Genomic DNA, 23,746 nt, shown 5'->3' on the forward strand with positions numbered 1-23,746 from the left:
TGTGATGAGCGTCCAGTCATCCATTCATCTTCTCAACTACTAAATAGTACTTAAGTCCTGCGGGCTGGAGCTGCTCCCAGCTGAATATGGGTGACACACACACACACACACACACACACACACACACACACACACACACACACACACACACACACACACACACACAACCACAACTGCTGTACCAATGATAAACGATGGCCAATAAAATTATTCTTTCCTCATCCGTCTTTTTAGTTATTTATTTCGTAATGTTGACGTTCGGTTGTTTTGGAATTCCGTGGTGTTTCCGATTAGAAGCTAGTGTTCTTGGATGAGACGCAGCACAACACTTTCAGGCATCATGTGCACAACATTTCAAGTAAAAACTCAGTTTTGTTTTGTTTTTTTGTTTTTGTTTCAGAAATGTTTCACATTTACATGACAACACCTTTGAAAACTCTGCCGCTTCCACTGCTTCTTTCATGCTGTAATAAACTGGAACACTACAACCGGGTTTTTACGGTAAAGTGATGCCATTTGGAATAAAGAACAAAACCATGGGGACACACCAATGATTAGCCTGCACTACAGTCACAGTTTGACCTGTAAAAATAAATCAAACTGCAGCTAGGTCAGAGAGATTGTTGGGTCTGAGAGGATGTTGCTAACCGCAGAGTGAGTCCAGTGCCATGTGATTGAAATCTCCATCTCTCTTGGTTCGTTCAGATGGCAAGCAGGCGTACATGCAATCTAACAATATTTCAATTGATTGACGTTTTATAAAATGTTGACATCTCTTGCATCGGGAAACAGCTGAAGTTACCAACCGAAACGCCGAGTTACTAAATCGGTTGTGACACATTTATGATAGGAGGTAATCTCAGTTAAAGCCGTGGCGGGAGAGCAGTTCACTGCGTGTTGAAGACCGAACGCTTCTGCCCTGGTAACGATCCCGGGAGACTGGATTTTCGGCAGCTGAATGGTATGTGACTTATTAACATTTGAAGCTTGGCAAAAACAAAAATCTCCGCAGAAGTTTCCAAAGTGTGTGTGGCCTCACCTAGCGCTGCGTTCTGTCTCCCTTCGGGGAAATAATGACAGCTTCTATCTGAAGCTTCTCTTAAAGCGGTCGTTACTAGAGCCCTTCACTTAAGACTCACTCATCCTCGACTACAAAAGCCAGGACCACGGCGGGATCAGACGCTTGTCATGCGCTAAAGTGAGAAACGCTCGTTCCAACCAGGAAAAATAAAAATTAAAGTCTAGCTTTACCGCCGTGCTCACACCACTAACTGCATGTTGCTAAAAAAGCCCAGAATCTTTGGGAGAAAGCAGTTTATTTTATCTGGAAAACGACAGCTCCCTTACTTGTTTTTTTTTAAACTATACACCACAATCTTCAAAACTGAGTGTCAGTAATAATAGTAACAAATGTATCACTAGTCAGATCTATAACTCTGGAGTATCTGTTGTGTTTTTGGCTGAATTGACTTTTTCTGGCTATTTCATCTTGAACTAATGAGGAGAAAGCTCCAACCTTTTAATGCCACCCTGTTTATAGATGATATATGATTACTATTTAGAAAAACAACAGAATCACAAAGGGTTTTTGTTGTTGTTGGGTTTTTTTCTAACATAGGTACTTGGAAGTATGGCTGTCAAACATTAAACTGTCAACACTGACCAACAAGAAACTCCAATCTGGCCCATCAAACAACCAAGCAAATTGTAAAAAAAAAAGATTCTTAGAAAACATTGAGTTTGTGACATATTTCTTAAGAGTAGTATTATACAGGCATAATACAACAGCTATTGGAGAATTGTTTGGGACATTTCATTTTACTTTGCACCAAAAAATATCATTAAAAATTGGTTTTGATGTTGAGATTGTAGTCATTTTCTGTATTAATTGTTTGTTCTTGTGAAAATATAGGCATTTTCATCACATATGCGCTGCGCTACAACAGAGAAAAACGTCTGCACTATTTTACCGGTTCCAATTACTGAAGATGAAATTGGGCTGCATGTGGCCCTTGAACCAACATGTGTTTGACACATCTGCTTCACAGTATATTTATTTAAAGGTCCAAGGTTCATTTTTCTGTTTAGAATAAAAAAAGACAACAAAAGCAGATTTTTTTTTTCATAAGAAACATTGCTATGCTGCAAATGGTTTGCAAAGCTGCAAAATGTTCATAATAAAGCCAGCTTTGCAGTAAGTGATCTTTCACATTTTACCTTTATATTATTTGAATAAATCTGAACCAAATACTAATTAATGGTTGAACTTGACTTGGCATAGTTTAACTTTTAATCTAAAGCCAAAGAGCCCATTTACACAATGTTTTCAAGGGAAAAAGCAAAACTTCTGTTGAGGTTTTGGGTGTCTGTTTACATGGTGCTTAACAGTGCTCAGAGCCACTCAAAATGCAACTTTTTGAAAATGGCTCCCAAGGTGGAACTTTGGAGCTGCTGTCATGTAAACAGGGGGAAACTGTCATTGATGTAGGGAGGACTGAAAATGCCGGCAGAGCAGTTGCAAGTGCTCTTCTATCCAAAATTTGAGAAACACAAAGAATGCAGAAAACCCAGGGAACATGGAGAAAAGCACAGACAACACACTCAAGCTTCCCAGAGATACAGACCAACTGACACTCAGGCACAGGTAAGACACACCAGGGAGGGGAAAAGCAATCAGACATAAGAAAGTGAAGTCAAGGAGTCTGACACAAGAGACAGTGTGAGGCTTCAAACTAAAACAGGAAACAGACAAGACAGAAAACATGCTGTGTGACAAAAGCACAGCCATCTGAAAAACGCCCGGGCTCTGTCTCCGTCTCCATGTAGACAATGAAACCGCTGTTACTGCGCATGCCATAACAGTCCCTAGTAACATGGCTCCCAGTCCATATCCTCCAGGGATTTGTTTTATGAAAACTACATCATTTTCAGTGTTTCTGCTGTTTCAGTGTAAAATTACATCAATTTCAAAACGTTGATGTGTAAATATGAAACTTTTCTGGAAACCAAAACACAATAATTATGTGTTTTCACTTGAAACATGGTGTAAACGAGGCCTAAATAAACCCACTTTTACCTCCTTCATACAATAGATCGCAGTTGGGGAAGTCAGTTTAATGCCTTTTTTTTCCCCCAAACATTGTTGCAGAGTTAAGATCAACTGTTAAATATATTGAAAACAGATAAGTATGTGTGCACAGATTTTTAAAAAAATAAATGCAAAATGTGCATTCATACTCATGTGATTTATAATTTCATTAGACCTCATGTATGTGCACATATACAAAATAAGAAACCAAAAACGTTCAACATCTGCTTTTCCGAAATCAACTCATTTTCACAGAACCATAAAGTGTGATGCATCAGTATTGTGCAATGTTCATTTGGACATTTGAGTCTGATTTCCTGAGTGGAAAAGACATTTTAAACAGCAACAGAAATAGTATTATTGAAGCATGAATAAACTGTTGATGTGGGTCTGCTCTGAGAAAAATCACTTGAAAATTGGGTTAAAATGTGAAGACTTCTATTCTGTTTGGTAGCCAGCAACTTATTATGCTAAGCTGTGCCAACAAGGTCAGTAGTAAAGTTATTGATGAAGGGTTTGCAGAAAATGAATACCACAAGTTCAGAATTGTTTCCAAGTAACGGGAAAGGACAAGAAGTGAAGCGGTCATCGGTTCTTGTGCCATTCAAATTGTAGTAATGAGTCATCTCCTGGAAGAGATGGAGGAAATCATGTTTCTTGACCTTAATAAACTCCAGCTATTGTTCTAATCCGCTGCAGTGTTTGTGCTTCTTCTCCGGGAAAGTGCGATAACTTTGACCCAGCATGAGTTGAAACTTCCAAAAAGACTGGAGGAGAGATAGAAAGAGGGGTTTTGTTTGTCAGTGAAACCTTTTGGATTGGGTCTGTGTTGAATGTTCGCTATCTCCAATAATCACATTGCCGATTTGGGTCACACGATTGTTGGCAGGTAACTCAAAGAAACAGATTTTGTTTTCTTTGGGCATGAGAAACACGTCAAACAGAATTATCTTTCTGGATTTAAAAAAGAAAGTGTGTCAGCCTGTTGATGAAAAGTCCAATGGATTCCTTTCAGTTTAACTCAAGGTGAGATAAAGTGCACCTTGGTGAAATCTCGCATCGCTCCGACTGGCAATTGTGCCTCCAATTTAAAATAAACGTTAATAAAAACACATGGAATGAAATCACTCGTGCATGATGTGACGACTTGTCGGCGTTGTCCTTGTTTCACCTGGTTTCACGTCGGACTTCAATCAGCCTCTCGCATTTTCTCTGAATATTAATATTTGGCAATTAATGTTGAGATCCAACCCGGGATCAATACATTCCATCTAAAGGCGCTCATGCTATCCGAGTACGAAACAGCTGCAGGGGTTGATGGATGATCTGCGGTTGTCCGATGTGACGAAATTGGAGGGAGAAAAAGTGAAGTGTTTGCCGGCCAAACACTTCACTTCAAATCAATTCAAAACAAAAGTTGGACTCCTACCACACAGATATACCGAGTGTGCTAGATATCGATGCTTCCATTAAAAAGAAAAATATAATTATATCGTGTCAATCATATCAGCTTAGCAGAGGGAGCCGCTGAGAACCACAAAGTCTTTGTGCAGCATCTGTCATGCATCTCGCCAAATATTACCAGCTGGATCATGCAGCCTCACATATAATAAACACAAAGCAAATGTTCAGGTCAAACTTGTGTATCAGTGTGATTTTACATCCCGCAGCAATATGTATCTATTACATTAATTTCCAACAAAGTGATCGTCGGGGTTCCTTCCTGCAGGAGGTTTTTTTTGGGGAGGACTTGGTGGACTTGTTCACACACTCGGGACAAAAGCTAAACAAGGACAGTCTGAATTGAGGCAGCTTCTCCAAGGAAGTGTCAACACCGAAGTCATAAAAGCTACCGCACACCCCAAACAAACACATTCTTGGAGTGTGTGGTCGTTAGAATCAAGCTGGAGGAGATACAAGTCACAGGATGGGAATTATAAGACTTCTGGGCAGTTTGTAAATAAAAATGAAAAAGTAGAAAGATAAATAAATAAGGGTTTTTCCTTGAACCCCCCACCCCCACCCCCCACCCAACATTTATGTTCTCAGGAGGCGAGCCATTAAAAACTGTTTGATTTAATGTGCAGAAGCAATGAAATGGCTCATTGCCTTGGACGCCTTTGTTAAAGTGAAGAGTTCTGTAGGTCACATTAAATCCTTAAGTCATTTAAAAACAGGCAACTCCAATAATGAAAAGAGCCTGTTTTTCTATTGAGTTAGCGGCTTAATATGTAAATTGAGCACAGCCAAGTACAATGGCCTGGCAATGACTACTATTATTTCTGAAGCATGCCTTTAAACCTGCAGTATGAAGCGTAGGCAGTGATCGTTTCCTCTTATATTTAACTTTACCTATTTGAAACGAAAACATATTCCCTTTAAATACAAGTTTTAAATCCAAATGGCTTCAGATGCGATTTGCGGTATATTTGTTAAATAAAGATTTCTGGTAACTCCATGTAATTTCTTGTAATGAATTGGCAGCGTACTTCCCAAGAAACTAATTGTGTTGATTGGAAAGTGTGCTGCTCCAGGTCTGGAGGCCCGACCGCACATCACAACGGGACAGTGCAGTCACGGCGAAGGAAAGCCAGACGTGCTGACTCACGCCGGGCCGCCTGCTGTTGTTCAGAACAGCACGCTCCTCTCCTTCTCTTGCTGTGTGTTTTCTGACTTCTCTCCCTCTGTATCTCCTCAAATCTGGAGTAGTGTAGGAGCGCTGGCTGTGCCACGTGGAGCCCGGCTACCTGCCAAGTCCTGTCCACATGCCTCGCCACGAGCACTCCCCGTGAGCGCTCCAGAGCAGGCTGTTCGGAAGCTGCAGCTGAGTCTCCTGGCTTCATGTTTCTCCGTCGCTCAGACGGATGTTTTGTCCAGCTACGACCCGACTGTCGGGTCCTGAGGCAGCTGGAACACAGCTATATGCTGGAAGGTGTACGTTTGTGTAAGATATATGGTACAGTCTTACTCTACCCAGCAATACCTCTTTCAAGTCGTCTGCAGCTTTGTACAAGTTAACTCTGTTGGTTCTCCAAACTGTGTCTCGGTTGAAAGTGTTTACTGTATCATTGCTGTGACACATTAGCTGAATTTTATGAGGGTTAATCTAATGACTGATGATTCATTCATTAAGTTCAACTAAAGTTCCATCAGTGCTGCGCACACATTATTTTATTGTGAAAATCACATTTACAGTTAATTAAGTTAGTTCAGTCAGTATTTTCTATCCCTCCTCAGATGTACTTTGTGGCAGCCACGCAGAACTCGGCGTAACACCAAGACTTGAACAGATTTATGAAGTGATGACACCGAGGAGAAGCAGCAACGATTCAGCGAGGATTACTCTTACAAAGGTACGCTAATATTAATTTAAGCCCACCAATACGTCACAGGTACTGTAGTAATCCTGTGCTCGGCTAGTACGGCTAACACTAAGGCCCTGTTAAACAATGCCATTGTTGTTTTTGTCCATCTATGTGCAGAAAAACATCTTACTATGGCTGTGGTTCACATGCTGAGTAGCGGAATTTCAGAAAAGTTTTGTTTTCCCCCCGTTTCCACGGATACAGGGTGAGAGCGTTTTTGTAAAGCTGCGTTTTCCGTGGCTTATGTAAACGGACCCCCAAAACGCAATGAAAGTTTTCACTTGTCACGCAAAGAAGGCCAAAAGCAAAACAACCAGAACAGAGAGAGAAAGCAACTGAAGTAATAAGCAAAAATAGTAATCAGTAATAGTGATCAGTTATGATGTTACATTGATGTGTTGTCTGTGAATTTGTACCACAAACTGCTCCAAGGCTGCATCACAACCTCATTGTTTTTATGTCACCATCTTGAAAATGTCCCAGATATGATTTCTGCTTCCTTCCAAGCTGTCTCCTCCTGATCCAAAGTTCATGTTTTCAAATCTGTGCTCTGGACCCGTGGAGATGATTTGGTGATTGCTGAACATTCCTTTAGTATTAGAGGATTCACTTGTGGGTCATCTGGACTTTTTACTTGCCCTCTTTTTCGAACACGGGGGTGGTCTGAAACAATGGAAACCTTCTGGCGTCCTACAATCAGTAGAGCACGATCAATGTGATCCTGGGTTAAAATACCAACACCGCATGTGTGTTCTTCGTATCCAAAGAACAATCAGAGACCTAAAAATACCTCTTTGAAGTTTTTGCTCTCTCAGGTTGTGGAGAAAAATCTTTCATGTATAATCTATTTTATATACTTCACAATCTGCACTTTTTACTGCGAAGAGGCACTCGCAGGATTATGTCCATCCAACATCATTTATATTAACAGAAAGTAATATCAGTGTTTGCCAAATAATGACACAGGTGAAATCAATTTGAGCAGAGATCAAGAGGCAGCCCGTGTTGAATATTTATCAAAAGCATCTGGAGGGAAGAAAAAAAAACTGTGTCCGGGTTTATTATTGCAGTTTTTGTCACCACAGTGACGGATGCTGCTTATTGTCAAACCCAATAACTGACCTACATTTCAGTTGCTTGTGCTTTGTTCCCAAAGGTGAAAGATAAAAAATAAGACTGTATGAACTGTCAGTGCAGCGAACTGTTTTCTTTATATCATTGTGATAATACAATTAAGGGTTTTTGAGGGGCCGATGCAAAAGAGAAGCATTATATTTCCACGTATGAGTCCTTTCCTCCATTTAGCGTCTTTTATTTGGTAAACACGTCCTTCCACTTGGCAATAAGTCAGGCTTGTTTCACACCATTAAGGCTGTGTATCGTCTTCTATGTTGTTAATGAATTTTAAGAAGGATTGAGGTTCGAGAGGGAATCATTTTAGGAAGACGGAGGGTCACGTTTCTGCTCTTTGAAGGCAATGTTGGCTTTTTAGCATCATTAAATGAGTGTTTTCAGGATGATGTCTCCTCACGGGCCTCATTCCACATGACACCATAAGGAGTTCAACCATCCTGGGGATGTCCCAAGTGGTCAACTGAACGACAGGGCTCCGAGGTGGACCCAAGATTATATCTCTTGGTTGTTCTGGGAGTGGACTGGGTTCCCCCAGAGGAAAAGTAGCGCTGGGCTCCTTCGATCTTGATACAGTCATTATGACCTCATTTGGAATTACCGGTACGCCTAAATTATACTCCATAGGCAAACGATAAGCAAAGGTTATGCATTGATGTGAACCACATACTACGTGACACAGTATGCAAGGGGAAGTAAACAGACAGCAGTGGCTGAGACTGGCCCGTTCTACTAGGTCATGGGACATCTTTAAAAAAAAAACTCCACATGTGACACAGATGTTCGTGTAGTAAATGTGCACTTTATTGGAGAAGTGCGGTTAAATTCAAGTGTGAACAGCACACACCACCCAGGGGCAATGCAAGAAATTCGGGCTGCATAACCCTTTGCACACCTCCGATGGTAACACGGTGCAGAAAGCATGTTGTAGAACACAGCTGCAGCCTGCGGACTTGCAGTTCACAGCATCGCTGTTAAACTTTGGGCCAAATTGTTTATTATGATCACAAATGCACAGCCAGAAAATAAACACTACCACTAAGTATCTACCGGTTTCCCGACTGATCTTTATGGAGGTGAACTACTTCACGGCACATACAAGCTTGATGCAGAACTTCCAGGGATGAGAGACAGCACAGATGCTCGGCACTGCCCTATGTGTACCATAGACACGGTAGAATACTGAGGCCTCGAGTGTTGGATTGATGAATGCTTGTTCTCACTCTTTTTGCAAGGACAAGCAACTTCAAAAACTTAAGGTTATTGTCATTCTAAGTCTGTCCCAGTCTTATCACTGGATAGCTTCAAATTTGGCAGATAAGTATGAAATTGTGTTATTGTGGTGCAGGTCTCTGAAAGCTTGGTCAAGGGAACGGTATGAAGTGATGAAGCCATTTCCACAAGGGATAAAACATCTTTCAAGACATATGACCAAATCGTGTGTTGTTGCAAGAAGTGTCAAAATGTATACACTGTCCAACAAAATATGCACACCCAATAAAGTTTTATTTGCGATGGGTCCAATTTCTGTCCACGGTATCTTGGACACCATTGTGTGCTTTACACGGAAGTACATTACTGAACACTTCTTTATAGCATATAGTTGAGTTTTTGTTGAAGTTTTTACAGTATTAGAAGTTTTCACTCCATATTGTGCTTGAGTCTGGACAGCCATTAATGTGAACAGCATCTTGACCGACTGCTCAAAGCAATTCTTCAGGCAAATTAAAGTAATTTCCCAAAATGGGAAAGTGATCCTGTGAAAACCATTTTCTTTGAAATATAAAAGAGTTGAGGGCAGTTTGTGGATCATATTAAGGAAATCAGTGAATATATAAAGGTCTGTTTATTGTTACCAGATGACTTTGTAGCAAATTAATCCACCATATACAGCTATAATGAAAACCACTTAACACAAAGTCCTGCTGTGGATCACACCAGTGGGAGAGGCGTTTATAAGAAGACAATAAATGAGGTCTCCCAGGAATTATAGGGTGTGGGAGGGTGTGGCGTTTATTCTTCTAACCTTGTGAAATACTTGGAGCATGCCACATGACAACCATGTCACCTCAGTTTTTGCCACGCAGCTGTAAAGCCATCAGTAGAATGTCTGAGCAAGGACCAGATCACTACCATGCGATCACTGCCAGGTACGTCACCAGCATTCAGCAAGTACTGAATTATGCCAAACTTCAGCTGCTGGTATGGAAAAACAAAACACAATTGCATTCTTTTCTGTTGTGAATTACCACTTTTCCAGTAATCCGGCAGAACCTCAAACATCATCTTCCAAAGTTTTCTTGCTCAGCACAGAGGGTACAATGTCTTTTTTGTTTTCCTGCTGTCATCAATATTAAAGAGAAACATATTGTGCTGTTGGAGTTATTCTATTATGTTAAACCTTCCAGTTGCAGTCAATGCCAGAGCGCATATACGATACATATCCCCGTCACGTTTCCCAACTTTAGGAGAGGTCATCTGGAGTTCTGACTTGCTACTGTCAGTTTTATACAGTTCATACTTGATCCGGGACGAGAGCTAAACTTCTTTTAGGATGAATATACCATGACTGGAGGTTTCCGAAGCTTTAATTATATGACAGAACCAAATAAGATAAAATTGAAAGCTATCTGCTGACCGCATTGTGTTGGTCAGAAGGGCGTTTTTATACCCCAAACTCTGCTCTCTCGCTTAGCATTCTGCTGCAGTTAAAATCATGGGTGCTCATCAGCAACCACACAATGTGACTAAGTGACCTCATAGCAATTCATAAAAAAAAAATACAACACAAACACAGCTGGCGTTACCATGCTAATACAGAAGGTACTGAAATTCCGCTGATTACAGCAGGGGAGCGAATGAATGAAAACTGCGACAGTGACTGAAAGGCATAACACCAATTTACACTGCAACCACACAGTCCACACAAAGCAACCCACATTTGAAAGGATGACATATGTGATCCGTGTGACACACAAACACTAACACACCCATGTCACTAAACATCCCTAAAGCCCATGACAGAATCGTTTCTGTTGGCCTGGAGCTTGTGGGTGGTGCAGGCATTACCACACAGTGGTACATTAGGAGGGGTGTACTGTACATTAATCCTACACACAAACATGTGTTTTCAATGAGGGAGAAGCTATTTCAGCTGAAGCCTGAGAAAAGGGAAGGGGAGCGGAGGCTCTGCAATGTTGTCATAAGCACAATATTAACAGTGTCCAAGGGAAACACAGTTTAAAGTTGTTTTGATTCCATTCAATCCAGATAATTGACGGAGGGTTTCTAGCTACCTGACCTTTTTTTTTTTTCCCAAGCACCAGAAATCACCAGAGGCAAAGAAAAGAAGGAATTTTCCCATCAAGATTTTCACCATGACTCACTGCTTGACCTGTATTAAAGGATGTTGTCCTTTCACGAATACTGATCCTGTGATTCATGAAATCATGACATGGATTTTCAGTGCCATATTATTCAGTCAATGCATTGGAATACGCACCTGCGACTGACTGCAGCTCTCGCGTTCTAGAATACACATCCTCACTTCTGTGCTGCACAGTAATCTGTTGTACAAAGTAATGACCGGCTGCAATAAAGCCAACTGGCCTCGGGACCATCCAGTCATCAGGATATCTTCTTTCCGACTTGGTCCACAGGGACCCTGAGCAACTGTACCTCCAAAGCCTCTGGTGGGGAATCCCAAACTAGTCAGAGACCAAACCAGAGAGCAAGAGTAGCAGCAGGTCCCAGTAGACCTAGACTCAGAGGCCTTCTAATCAGATGAGTCATTTCCACTGGCTCTTCTAAATGGAGAGCTCGACTCCGAGGCCCTATTTACACATGAAAATGCCAAACTTCCATTGCATTTTGGGTGTCTGTTTACACCACAACGGTGGTCAGAGCCACTGAAGATGCAACTTTTTGAAAATGGCTTCGAAAACACTTCCACTCTGTCTCAGTGGAAACAAGGAAAATGCAAACTTTTTGAAAACACTCTGACTCCATCTCCGTGTCCATGGAAGAAACACTGCGTCTGTAGGAAGGACTCAAAATGCAGTTTGAAAGATAAGTGCCCTTTTATTCAAAATCTGACAAAACAAGAAACACAGAAAAGAAAACATTGATTTTTTTTCAAACCAATTTCTTAAAGCAGACACAACACTGACACTTAGATGTCAATTAGATGAGCAATTAGCCTCAATGCCATGTTTTCAGGGTGAGTTTGTGATAATGCAATTTTTTGGACATGTCACTGTATTTTCCACCAGAATGTATCATGGAAATTTAGCTTGATGTTGAGATTGTTGTCATTTTTGATAATAATGAATTAGTTTTGTATAAAAATAGACATGTTCCTCACGTATGCCACAACAAAGAAAAACTTTAAAGTTTAATTTTACAGGTTATTTTGGCACTATTTTACAAGCCCAGCCCACTGAAGATAAAATTGGGCTACAAGTGGCCCCTTAAGTAAAATGTGCTTGACACCTCTGGCGTAGAGATTGAAGAACAACATTTATATATTATTAAGAAAATATATTTCACGGACTGACTCAAGTCCTTGTAAATTCTTTATGAGAGAGTGCTCACGCGGGAGAGATGAATTACTCCCTTTCCATGTAAAACCAAGCAGATGATCAGTCTGACATCGTCAGCAAAGAGACCAGGGAATCCATGGACATCAAGGCTTGATTTAATATCAAGGGAGGAAAAACAAAGATATAAAAACATTTTTTCCCCCTGCCTTTTTGGTATATTTCAAGCACCCAGTGAAACGAGAAGGCAAACGAGCAGGTTCATGAAGTGCTGCCCAAATGGTTTCAGTTAGGAACTCAAGCTGCTACCAGGAAAAAAGGTAACTGCGAAACAAAAGCATACTTCCTTTACGACCACCTCAAGAATTTACGGCCACCGATGCAAAATGAATTACTGGTTTGGAAAAAACATCTATTGTGGGGGCAGTTTATTTTTATATATGCCACAACAGTGAGACAAGAATTGAACTTTTCGACCCTGTAGGATTATTGCACCGATCACCAACAATTTACAGTTTACTTAATGTGCCGCATGAAAACAGTCATTTGCAAACAATTTGTGAATTTTAGGAGTTTTGGGAGTGAATTATGTGAACGAGCTGAGCTGTCAAGCTTTTCTGTCATTGTTTCATTTGTGTTTTACATCATGCGAAGATGAATGACTGCATTCGCCATTTTGCCGCTAATGGAGAGCAGATGATGGATGGATGATGGGGAACTTTACTTTTCCAAAACTTTTTATGATCAAGTAGGATGATTAAAGGGTGAGAAGGGGGGTAACACATCCAGCTGTATAGCATTATCACATTTTTTTGGTTTTTGTTTTATACAATTGGCGTAAAGTCCACTTCACATCACGTGAGAACAGTCTTACCAAATACAAGCCAAGGCTCTAACATAAAGGGCCAGTTCATAGGTTTTTGTCATATTTAGCAGAGTCGGTAATCCTCCCTTCATGCTTTGGTGCTGAAAATATGAGAACCTACAGTGGCCACAAAATCATGTCATTATTGTCAACCGAAGAGTAGATGAGTTTTGCAAACTTACTTGCAAACCATGACAGATAACATGGACTCATTCATTGGTACCAATTGTTTGCATTCTCGTGCAATCGTACAATAATGGAAATACATCCATAGGCTTCAACTCACTCGCACGTCCAACCGACTGGTTGCAACCGTGTGTGACCACACATTAAGAAAAGTGAATAATTAAGAATTCCTGCAATCAAAAAGGCATCGTGATGTAATACTATGATATAATATACTGAACAAAATAGAAATGCAACACTTTTGTTTTTGCTCCCATTTTTCATGAGCTGAACTCAAAGATCTAAAACATTCCCTATACACACAAAGACCTATTTCTCTCAAATATTGTTCACGGATCTGTCTAAATCTGTGTTAGTGAGCGCTTCTCCTTTGCTGAGATAACCCATCCCACCTCACAGGTGTGGCTAATCAACATGCTGATTAGACCGCATGATCATTGCACAGGTGTGCCTTAGGGTGGCCACAATAAAAGGCCACTCTGAAATGTGCAGTTTTTTGCTTTATTGGACTTATTAGTCAGTATCTGGTGTGACCACTATTTGCCTCACGCAGTGCAACACATCTCCGTCGCATAAAGGTGATCAGGTTGTTGATTGTGTCCTGTGGAATGTTGGTCCTCTGCCATGGCTGTGCCAAGTTGCTGGATATTGGCAGGAAGTGTGCCACGCTGTCGTATACCCCGATCCAGAGCATCCCAAATATGCTCGATGGGTGACATGCCCTGTGAGGGTGCTGGCCATGCAAGAACTGGGAGGTTTTCAGCTTCCAGGACTTGTGTCCAGATCCTTGCAACATGGGGCCGTACATTATCATGCTGCAACATGAAGTGGATGGATGGTACACCAATGGGCCTCGGGGTCAGTATCGCTGTGCATTCAAAATGCCATCAATAAAATGCATCTGTGTTCATTGTCCATAGCATACGCCTGCCCAGACCATAACCCCACTGCCACTATGGGCCGCTCCATCCACAACGCTGAAATCACCAAACCGCTCACCCAACACGACGCCACACACGCCGTCTGCCATCTGCCCTGAACATTGATAATCTGTATTCATTCTCCAACGTGCCAGACGCCATCCAATGTCAGCATTTGCCCAAAGTGTTGCGCTTATATTTTTGTTCAGTGTAATATCTGAGCACATTTGTAGTGAGGAAGTGAAATAATTCAGTCGTTTTCTCAACCAAATGTCAGACACGGATCAGATCCAACACTGAGATTCAAAAAAACAACTTTCCTTGTCTACTTCCACTCCTGATACACGAAAGTGGCGACCTGGGCACAGAAAACTGCATTATAAAGTTTTTACAGCACCATTTTCCACTGACAGGTTACGCAAATGATGAGCATGCCATCTGGCATCTGAGATCACAGTGAGATAGGGTCCTGAGATAACTTACTGAGCTCACGTCTAGGATCAGACCCAAACCCAGGACCAGGGGCTGGAAAATGTTAGTTATGAAGCTCATTGAAGTCGGTTCTCCATTGTATAACGAGGCAGTGATGTAAAGAATATACTAGTACAATGGATATGCAGCTTTTCCCATCAAAAGACCCATTTTTCTCACTTTCCACCTCATAAAATTCTTTAAGAGCCACAAAGCCCATTTAATCATTAAAGATCACGCAGCTTTGCTGAATACACATTCATGACGTTTCATGATTACAGTTTAGAAATTTTGCTTTTGTAGATATTTTTAGAAGTTCTGACCTTTGTAGCCCTAATTCAGCAAGTTTAGTTGTTTGAGCTATTTTCACTTTTGACCATTCTTGTAATGTTTGCTATTTTAACAGCTTGACCCGTTTTTGCTCCACTCTTGTCTGTTTCCAATATAATCATCATCATCATCATCATCATCATCATCATCATCATCATCATCATCATCATCATCATCATCATCATCAACAACAACAACAACAACAACAACAATAATAATAATAATAATTTAATTAAAATGGTTCAACAAATAAGTTTCATATATTATATTGTGCGTTATATTGTATATTGTGTATTGTATAAGTAAAATTGATGTTGATTCACAAAATACTCAAGTAAAAGTACACATTTCTCTTCTCAAAGACTAGATTTAAGGCACAAATTGTATCTATTGAATAGAAAAAATATTGAAAATAAAAAATTCGAACTAATAGAGATAATCGATCACAACACATCACTTATGATGTAAACTGTACTTAAATATGAGTTAATTAATGGTTTGAAAGAAAAATACTAATCAATGACAGTTATTAGAATTTCCATTTGTAATGTCTCAATCTATAAGAATGAGACAATATTAGCGGTCACAGTCTGTAAAAAAGTGTCTTTATTATGTGATGATACTATCCTAAACACTGAATTATATCAAAATTACACAACAGTTTTTATTTTTATTTTGTATTGTATTTCCTAGCAACTGCCGTAAGGCGTCGTAGCATGGAGTTTATATTGAAAGGGGGGAGCTGATGAAGTGATTTCAACAACAGCTTGCATTTCATAATACTGTTTTCCCCACTCCGGCTTCCTGGGGGTCAATAACAAAAGAGTTTACAAGACATTGACATCAGCATCATGCAGAGTGGGCCTTGTAATACGAGTTAATGACGAAGCCTTGTTGCCATTCTGGAAGGTGTCTGGAGCAGGGGTTTTCTGAGGGAAGAGCCTTTCTTGCAGAGTTTGAACCACCAAAGGAAAACAAAGCTTGTGCTGTTTTTGTCCTTCAGAAGTATTCCACACACACTGGAGCCTCCACACACTACAGCCTCCACACACTGGAGTCTCCACACACACTACAGGCTCCACACACTGGAGCCTCCACACACTACAGCCTCCACACACACTACAGCCTCCACACACACTGGAGCCTTCACACACACTGGAGCTTAAAATCGCCATAATTGAAAAGGAAATACCCTTAATTTATTCCTCTTATTTAAGCTAAGCATTACACTGACTAATTAGACTTATAGAAAAATATAGTAGTGGATTAGTAACATATTGGTATTACATCAGTGTTATATCAGTAACACATCTGTGTCATATTGGTTTAGTATTGGTAGCATATTGGTATCATATCAGTATTATATCATAGTGTATTTGTAAGGTTTTAGTATCATATCAGTAAGGTATTGGTACTGTACATATTAACATCATACCAGTAATGTATCATATTGGAAAGGCATTACTATTGTATTGGCCACATATTGATAATATATTGGTATTGGCAATACCAGCTATGATTTGGCTCAGAAAGAAATGTAATGGTATGACAGATCACCGGTATCAACCTTAAAGCTGTTGAAGCGCTCACTCAGCTAAACATTGCTCGACTCCAAATGTTTTACATTCTCATGTATACATACCTGGCACACGCTCAGGTTGGTGTAGGATGTTTGCTCTGAGTCCAATTCCTCATCGGGGAGCAGCAGACGGATCTTTGAGTCGATGTCAATCAGCTGGTCCAGATCAGAGGGCTCTGGGGTGTAGCCGTGGCCTGACAGCACTGACACAGCCCAAGTGGTCTCCTGAAAGGAAAGCACCACTGGAATAAGTCACAGTCCTCTGGGTACATGCCTGTCTCATTTTGCTTCCACTTTATTTTATCTCTCCATTGGTTTTGAGGCAACTTCTGCAAAGTCTGAAAACCCGAATAAAGAGAAAAGTCTGACGATTGCTCTTGGTATTCTCTTATGGATAGATCAAGTGCCAAGCAATGACAACTGCCTCCGTCTTAAAGCAGTTGTCTGGTCCAGAGAGAGTTCCATCATATCCTGTGGGAAGTGTGGTGGGAGTTGAGCTCATCAGAACCCAGGGGGGAGATAACAACTTTCTACAAGGCTGTCAGGCCAAGAAAGATTAAAGCCCAACAAAGAAAAGAGCTGAAGAAAACTGGCAAAGCAACAAATAGCAAACAGAGGGGGCTATTAACAGGGTGGAGAACAATACAGAGCCAGCAGTTTTAAAACAGATGCACACTCTTTATATGACATTGATTTGTGTTCAATTGAGCTTGGAGTGATTTACTTGGATCAGAGTATTGCCATCCCAGACTTCATCCACGTCCCCTTGGATCACATTGAACACTTTACAGACATTGCATAAGAGAAAATGAGTTATTTGATGGACCAACAATAAATGATCAAGTACAGAATGATTTAATCATGCCAGTGTTTACTATGACATGGTAACTGCAACAAAGCAGTACCTTTGAGTACTTCTACTCTTATCCAATGATCTTAAATGCAGCCTTATTGAACTCTGCGGCCGATCCCAGCAGATCCCACCCTGTAAGGGTCAAAGGGCAACCACAGAGAGAGACAGGCTGCCACACACATTCACAGCTACAGGCCATGAGAGTCCCCAATTACCTTCAACACATTGTTGGAGCGTAGGAGGAAACAAAAGCACCCCGATGGTACTGAAGGTGGGCTGTGAGAGGTCGATCACAATCCACTCTTCAAGTTTCCTCTATTCAGTTTTGGAGCTGATATTGAGATTCTCGAAAGAAATATGCATAAAAATACATATGTCAATTATAATGTTCAAAAAAATTCTAACAGTTATTTGATTTGTCTTATATTAAGCTATTTAATTTTTTTTTATCATGCTGGTCTTCCAGGTGTGTCACTCAATGACATTAAATAACACCTTGTGTATGAATAAGAAACAGACTTTAACAAAATACTGGCATGTGATTAAGAATAGACGTTTACAAGAATATTTTTGTCTACCATGTCAAAAACTAATAAAAGAAGGCAACATTTAAGCAGCAACATTTTAAAAAAGTAGAACATGCAGTATTGAGATTGTAAATAAGATATTTAAAAAAAAAATCAGATTGGCCTGGGCTCAGATACTCAACATGAGGCTCCTACAGTAAAAGAAGTATGATGCTTGGCGTGTTTTGGTTTAATTATGATGTACTAAGTGTATTACATGCTGTGCAAACAACTTTAAAAAAAGGAAGTAGCTATTTATTTATATGTAATTCGATGAAAGCTGCAGGGGACCCATTGTTTCAATAAAACATGCACATTTTTATTCAATCAAATCAGCATGTGTTTAATAAGACTAAGTACAGTCTGCTAGTCCTGTAATGAGACCTACTACTTTTTTATTTGAATGTGTTCTCTCCTGCAGGCTGAGTTTGTTTCCCAGGTCACCGACTGCTCCTGATTTATCACCACAGGCTACCAGAGCCACACCAAACCGTGCAGCTTGTTAGGACCAGTGTTGGGAGCATTTGGCTTTTCTTGGACGAGCCCCGAAGGAATCTGCCTCGAAATGTGGAAAGGCCTCAGAGCTGCTGGTGCATCCCTGCCAAAGTCCTCCTGACGTAAATCATGCCTTCGCTCTATTATGACCATTCAGACCAGTATGTCTCACAATAACAGGAAGTAAAAGGACAGAGAGCATCTGCAAGTCTGCTGAGTTTAGAAGCAGCCACCATCATTACTGCAGTATTGTTCTCGGAGGCAGACATCGTAAACAGAGTTTTAAAAGAAAATGAAAAAAAAAAAAAGAAGAAGCTGCCTATGTCCTGCGGATACAGAGCTGTCTGTGTCAGGGTAAATAGGACCACATGTTAAAAGGTAAATATGTTTTTTTTAGGTTTAATCCAATCTGACTTTAAACTGGCCTCATTGATGCAACTTCAAAAGCAAAACACTTGAATGTCGGATGCTGCGACTGGGTTCAACTCCTCCAGGTATCTGATAAAAAAAATAAAAAATAAAAAAAAACCCTAAGAGGATAAACAAACATCTCACTCCCTGAGCTGCTCTCACCACACCCGCACTGCGAGGAAGAGACTGGCTTCTGGATTTTACTGAAACCCTGTGGAGGGAATTGTTGTGGAAACTTGATTATAAGATTGATCCATAACATGCTGCGTTCCATGTGAGCCGCGCACGGCATTTGATATCTTGTTCTAAGTCGGCACTTCTTTTGAGGGAGTTGGGAACGTTTGCCCACAGGCAGTCAGCCTCTCATCAAAACATGAATATCTGACCAATGTGGCTTCTGGAAGCCAAGACTCGGCTGAGTCATTTAACAAAGGGTTTAAAAACACAATTTCAAATGCAAAGTAATGAAACGAAATGTTAGATACTGACATACATTTCAATAAATCATCTCATGAAAGATCTGTTGACAAATGCTGAAGGTAATGTTTGCATAAAAAAATAACAACATTGTGTTTTGCATGAGGCTGCACCGATAACGAGCAGGTAAAAGTGTGGAGATTTTTAGATAAACAACCGTGACAGAAGTAAACTGATGACTGCAGATTACAGACTGGGATTGTACTGACTGGTGATTAAACTGTGGATTAGCATTTATGAGCTCAACAGTGACTTTTTTTAAGCAACGAACACTAAAGGAAAAGGATACTGGTGATGCGGAGTGGTCCTTAAACCACAGTTTGCAGCTATTCTACAAACTACTAACGTTTCCACCAGAATCAGCTCGATGCCTCCCTCAGGGGACGATACAATTTGACACCCTGTTAACCTTTTTTTTTTCTTCTTTTTTTTTTTTGATCTCCTTGGGGGAATTTACCCTCTCATTTATAGTTTAAGTACACGTAGTAGGAGCCCTAGGGCCCAAGGTGCAGCCAGGGGTCAAAGGTCACAGTCACAGCGGTAACCTGCATCTGCAAACTTCAGAACGCAAACTCGCTTCTCGAGCTTCTAATCCACCACAGGAGATTAATTATGGTCATTTGGCAGCAACCAAGCTTGGTGACGTGTGTGCTGATGGCCGGCTTGAGACACAGTGAATGTTTGGGTGTCACGAATGAAGAATTGTGAGTCATCGAATTGGACAACCCAAATACTTCTCTTTAAGCACTTCTCTTTAAAATGAAGTGGTATGACTTGTTTTAATCATATGTGATCATGAAGTTGGTTTTAGAAGAAGAGAGACCCCTAACATGAGGGAGAATAAAAAGAGCTCTCTGAGAGCATTATGTCGGCCTACCTCTCCTCTGGCCCCGACCTCTTCCTCTTCTTCTATTTCTCGGAGGAGCTCAGCCAGACGCTCTTTCTCGGCCTTGGTGAGAAGCACTTGGCCCCCCTCACTGCTCACCAGCTATTGCATTACATAACAATCCGGAGGGGGAAAAGGACATTGAAAATCATTATCTGCTCAGCATTTTTTATTTCTGCCTAACACAGTTCCAGCTGTTTCCCTCACTACAAAAACAATTGCTTGACAGACTTGCGTTGGATTCCAGCATTGTGCTGTTGGCCTGACGTGAACTTTGACATACCTCAATGTTCCTCCTGACAAAGTCCTTGTGTTTTTTCTTCCCTGTGGAAGATCCAGAGGGGCTGAATCCGACTTCACAGGCCTCCACCGAGCTGCCCGGCCTGTTTTCACCTGTCAGTAAAGAGGAGGCACAGTTTAACTCCTGACAGTCTGACAGTTCACAATGTAAAATCAAATCAAGTTTGGAATGCATACTATTTGAGGTAAATGTTAATTCAGGCCTCCACAGGAACAATCTGTTAATGTGTCTGAACAAAACAATAACTACTGAAATCCTCAGTTTCCAGGCTGCTGATTTGTTTTAAGGGGGGAAAAAAGAGAGAATTGTTCCTCTCTTGAGATCAATATAATCAAAAAAACACACAATGTTGATCTGAAAATTGCTCATGAGTCACAAAGTGGGAAGAAATGCTCCAAATTAACTTCAGGAAAACTGCTGTAATATCTCATTGAGTGGCACGACTGAGTGGAAGAGCTCCCAACTTGGAAAAGTGAGAGCTGTGAGTTCTCTGATCCCATGGCGCCATCAAGTGTACAATCTTTTTTCTGCAAAGTTCTGTTTGTGAAAGCTTACTTTGCTCCAACCGCTGGTCGTCTGCATCATGCTCACAGTCGGGGACCTGAGTTTCAAACACAGATGGAAAATCTTCCTCTTCTTCTGCTTCTTGGAGGGAAAATAAGGTTAATTTATGCAGAACTACACAGAAAAGACACGCAAATTGGTTTCAACAACATTAAAAATGAATGGAAAAAGGCAAAAACTCAAAGCTCGAAAGTTCACGTTCAAGCGTCTGAGAACTTGCTGACATCAGTGAAGCAAATATGTTGTAAAACATTTTAAAGGACATTTCCCACCCTGGATACTTTGAATTGCTTCGAATACATTTGGAAGCATTTCACTCCGTGGAAAATTGGCATGATGAAGGCATGACGTTGGAATTGCAAAATGTGTTTGGGTCTTTTAAAATGATATTGAGTTAAATGTAGAATTTGTCATCATAGAGCCATACATTTTAACAAAAAAAAACAAAGGGACACAGGGAGTAATTTGCATATTTGCTACATTTCTGAATCACTTTCTGTGTTTCTACTCACCAGTGAGTGCTTCCAGTGCCAAAAACTGTTGTGTGTTCAAAGCTTCATGAGCACTTTCAAAATGGCCTTCAGGTTTATTCTGCTGTAAAATAACAACAAACAAAATACACATTAACTATCTCACACTGAATGTGAACACAGTCACAGATTGGACAGTGAAGTAGACAAATCTGAGTAAGTGTAACATAAGTGATGTTTTTACTCTCTCTCTCTCCGCGTCTTGATGATACCCACCAGCAGTTCTCGCCAGAGCTGCGCTCGCAGTTTTTTACTCTGGAGTCGGGTTTCTTTTTCTTTGCTGGTTGTTGCACACAGAATTTCATCAAGTCGCTTTATTTCCTCCATGGCTGTTTGTACTTCAAGATCTTCGTCATTTTCTGCAGTACCATCTAAAAGAAATGCAACTATTTTATTGTTCCCAATGTTTTCCTTTCGGGGCCCAGATTTGTGTCCAAGTAAACCAATGTGAGCCCCTCCCACCATACCTTGTACAATTACAAAATGAAGGTGCTACAGAAACACAATTTATGTGTAATACAATGTCTTTATTATATGTTCAATTCAATTCAACTTTATTTATATAGCACTGAATACAACACAGTCATTTTGAGGTGCTATTAACAGAGAAATATTTTGTATTGTTTGTTTTTTCTTCTAATAAACTATTTTGGTTAACACAACGTCTCAGAGTGTTTAGTGGTCTGGAGCTGCTTCAGTTTACAGATTTAAACTTTCATTCACCAGGTTTTCACTGAACAATAATTATTCATTTTAAACAATGTTGGTTTCCTGCAAATGCTTTATGTCTTTATTTTTTTACTTTTTTTTTTTAATTGTATTTTAACATGTGTATTGTACAGTGGCCTTGAATGTCCTGAAAGACGCTGACAAATAAAATGTATCAGTTCACTGCAAAAGGTGCCTTCATCTCTAATTCCGTCCATTGCTTCTATATGAATCCATAATTCTATCTAACTTTCTTGGGACACTACTTTATTTTTCTTTTGGATCAATTCACCTTTCTTTTTAGCCTGGCGCACCACCACTTCTCTTTTCGATTAGTGATTTCCAACAAGGGGGACACAACCCCGATGGGGGCTCAAGTTTCATGGAGGGTCGCAAACCCCTTTTAATTTCCCATTTTTGTACATTTGAAAAATAGGTGAAAAAGCATTTACCTCGTTATGTCACATAGCTACACATCTAAAGTGCTTACATTAAAAGTGTAGTATTTATTTAAATAATATATTTTAAAAAATGTTTTTTTAAAGTCTCTCCAATGAACACAAAACGGTGTAAGGGGGGAAATAGCAGAGCGTCAGGCTGAAAAGAAAAAGGAATCCATTAAAAAAAACAAATAAAAACCCAAAGGTTTAATAGGATAATGTTTCAGCAATGGACAAAATACGAGTTGAATGCATATTATGTGGCGGAAAAATGATGAATGAAAGTTTGAAACTGTGCAGACTGAAGCAACACCAGACCACCAAACACCCCAAGAGCTTATCCTCAGTTTATCCTCAGGGGAAAGGAACTGATCATTACAGAATATAACAAAGAGGCTATATTACAGCGATGGTGTGTTATGAGGTTCCTTCAATAATTTTTTTGTAATAGTACAGGACTTGATGGGGGTCGCTGAGTCTACTATGGTAGGAATTTGGGTCTCTTAAGAAAAATAAAAAGTCTGGAAATCACTGCTTTAGATCACCAAGCAAAAACAGTTACCTTCATCAGCACATCTGTCTGAGGAGTCCTCTATGTTTTCTTCAAGATTGCTCTGAATACACAAGCAATTTGTGTCATGTTAGTGCAAATAACTTAAGTTCAGTAAATAGGAAAGGAACGGAATATAAAATACCTGATCGGGGGCATCGTTTGTCAAAACAACGAGAGAAAACGGAGTTGTCGGTGATATTCTCTCAATGGGAGGCAGTGACACTGAACACACGCGGTGTCCTTTCTGCTCGCTGGAAGCAGGTCGAGAAATGTTGTCTAAACTTCCTCTGACGATCTCCATAGTCCGAGTTCCATAAATGATTTATAATCCCTCAAAAAGTCACTACAGCTGCTCGACGTCAAGGTTTTCCTCCTCGGTAACCAGGGACGCGACCATTTCCGGATGTTGTATCTATGGACACGTGGTTGCCATGGCGACGGTACGGACCAGAGGCGGCGCAGCTGACGCTTCAATCAATGCGGCTAGCA

The 23,746-nt window shown here is 40.4% G+C and overlaps 1 protein-coding gene across 1 annotated transcript in view; it reads right to left on the reverse strand.

Annotated features, from left to right (window-relative positions):
* Nucleotides 1-23,558, reverse strand: part of fsip1 (fibrous sheath interacting protein 1) — a gene marked incomplete at both ends in the record, with an annotated part of 39,994 nt that extends 16,436 nt beyond the window's left edge. The window contains 7 exons of the mRNA XM_080512663.1: nucleotides 16,537-16,698; nucleotides 20,153-20,263; nucleotides 20,445-20,554; nucleotides 21,539-21,620; nucleotides 21,773-21,927; nucleotides 23,267-23,318; nucleotides 23,400-23,558. Of these exons, the coding sequence (XP_080368789.1) occupies nucleotides 16,537-16,698; nucleotides 20,153-20,263; nucleotides 20,445-20,554; nucleotides 21,539-21,620; nucleotides 21,773-21,927; nucleotides 23,267-23,318; nucleotides 23,400-23,558 (831 nt within the window). The remainder of the gene's footprint in view (nucleotides 1-16,536; nucleotides 16,699-20,152; nucleotides 20,264-20,444; nucleotides 20,555-21,538; nucleotides 21,621-21,772; nucleotides 21,928-23,266; nucleotides 23,319-23,399) is intronic.
* Nucleotides 23,559-23,746: the final 188 nt, after the last annotated feature.

Source organism: Blennius ocellaris (genome assembly GCF_963422515.1).
Source record: "Blennius ocellaris genome assembly, chromosome: 17".
Lineage (NCBI taxonomy): Eukaryota > Metazoa > Chordata > Actinopteri > Blenniiformes > Blenniidae > Blennius > Blennius ocellaris.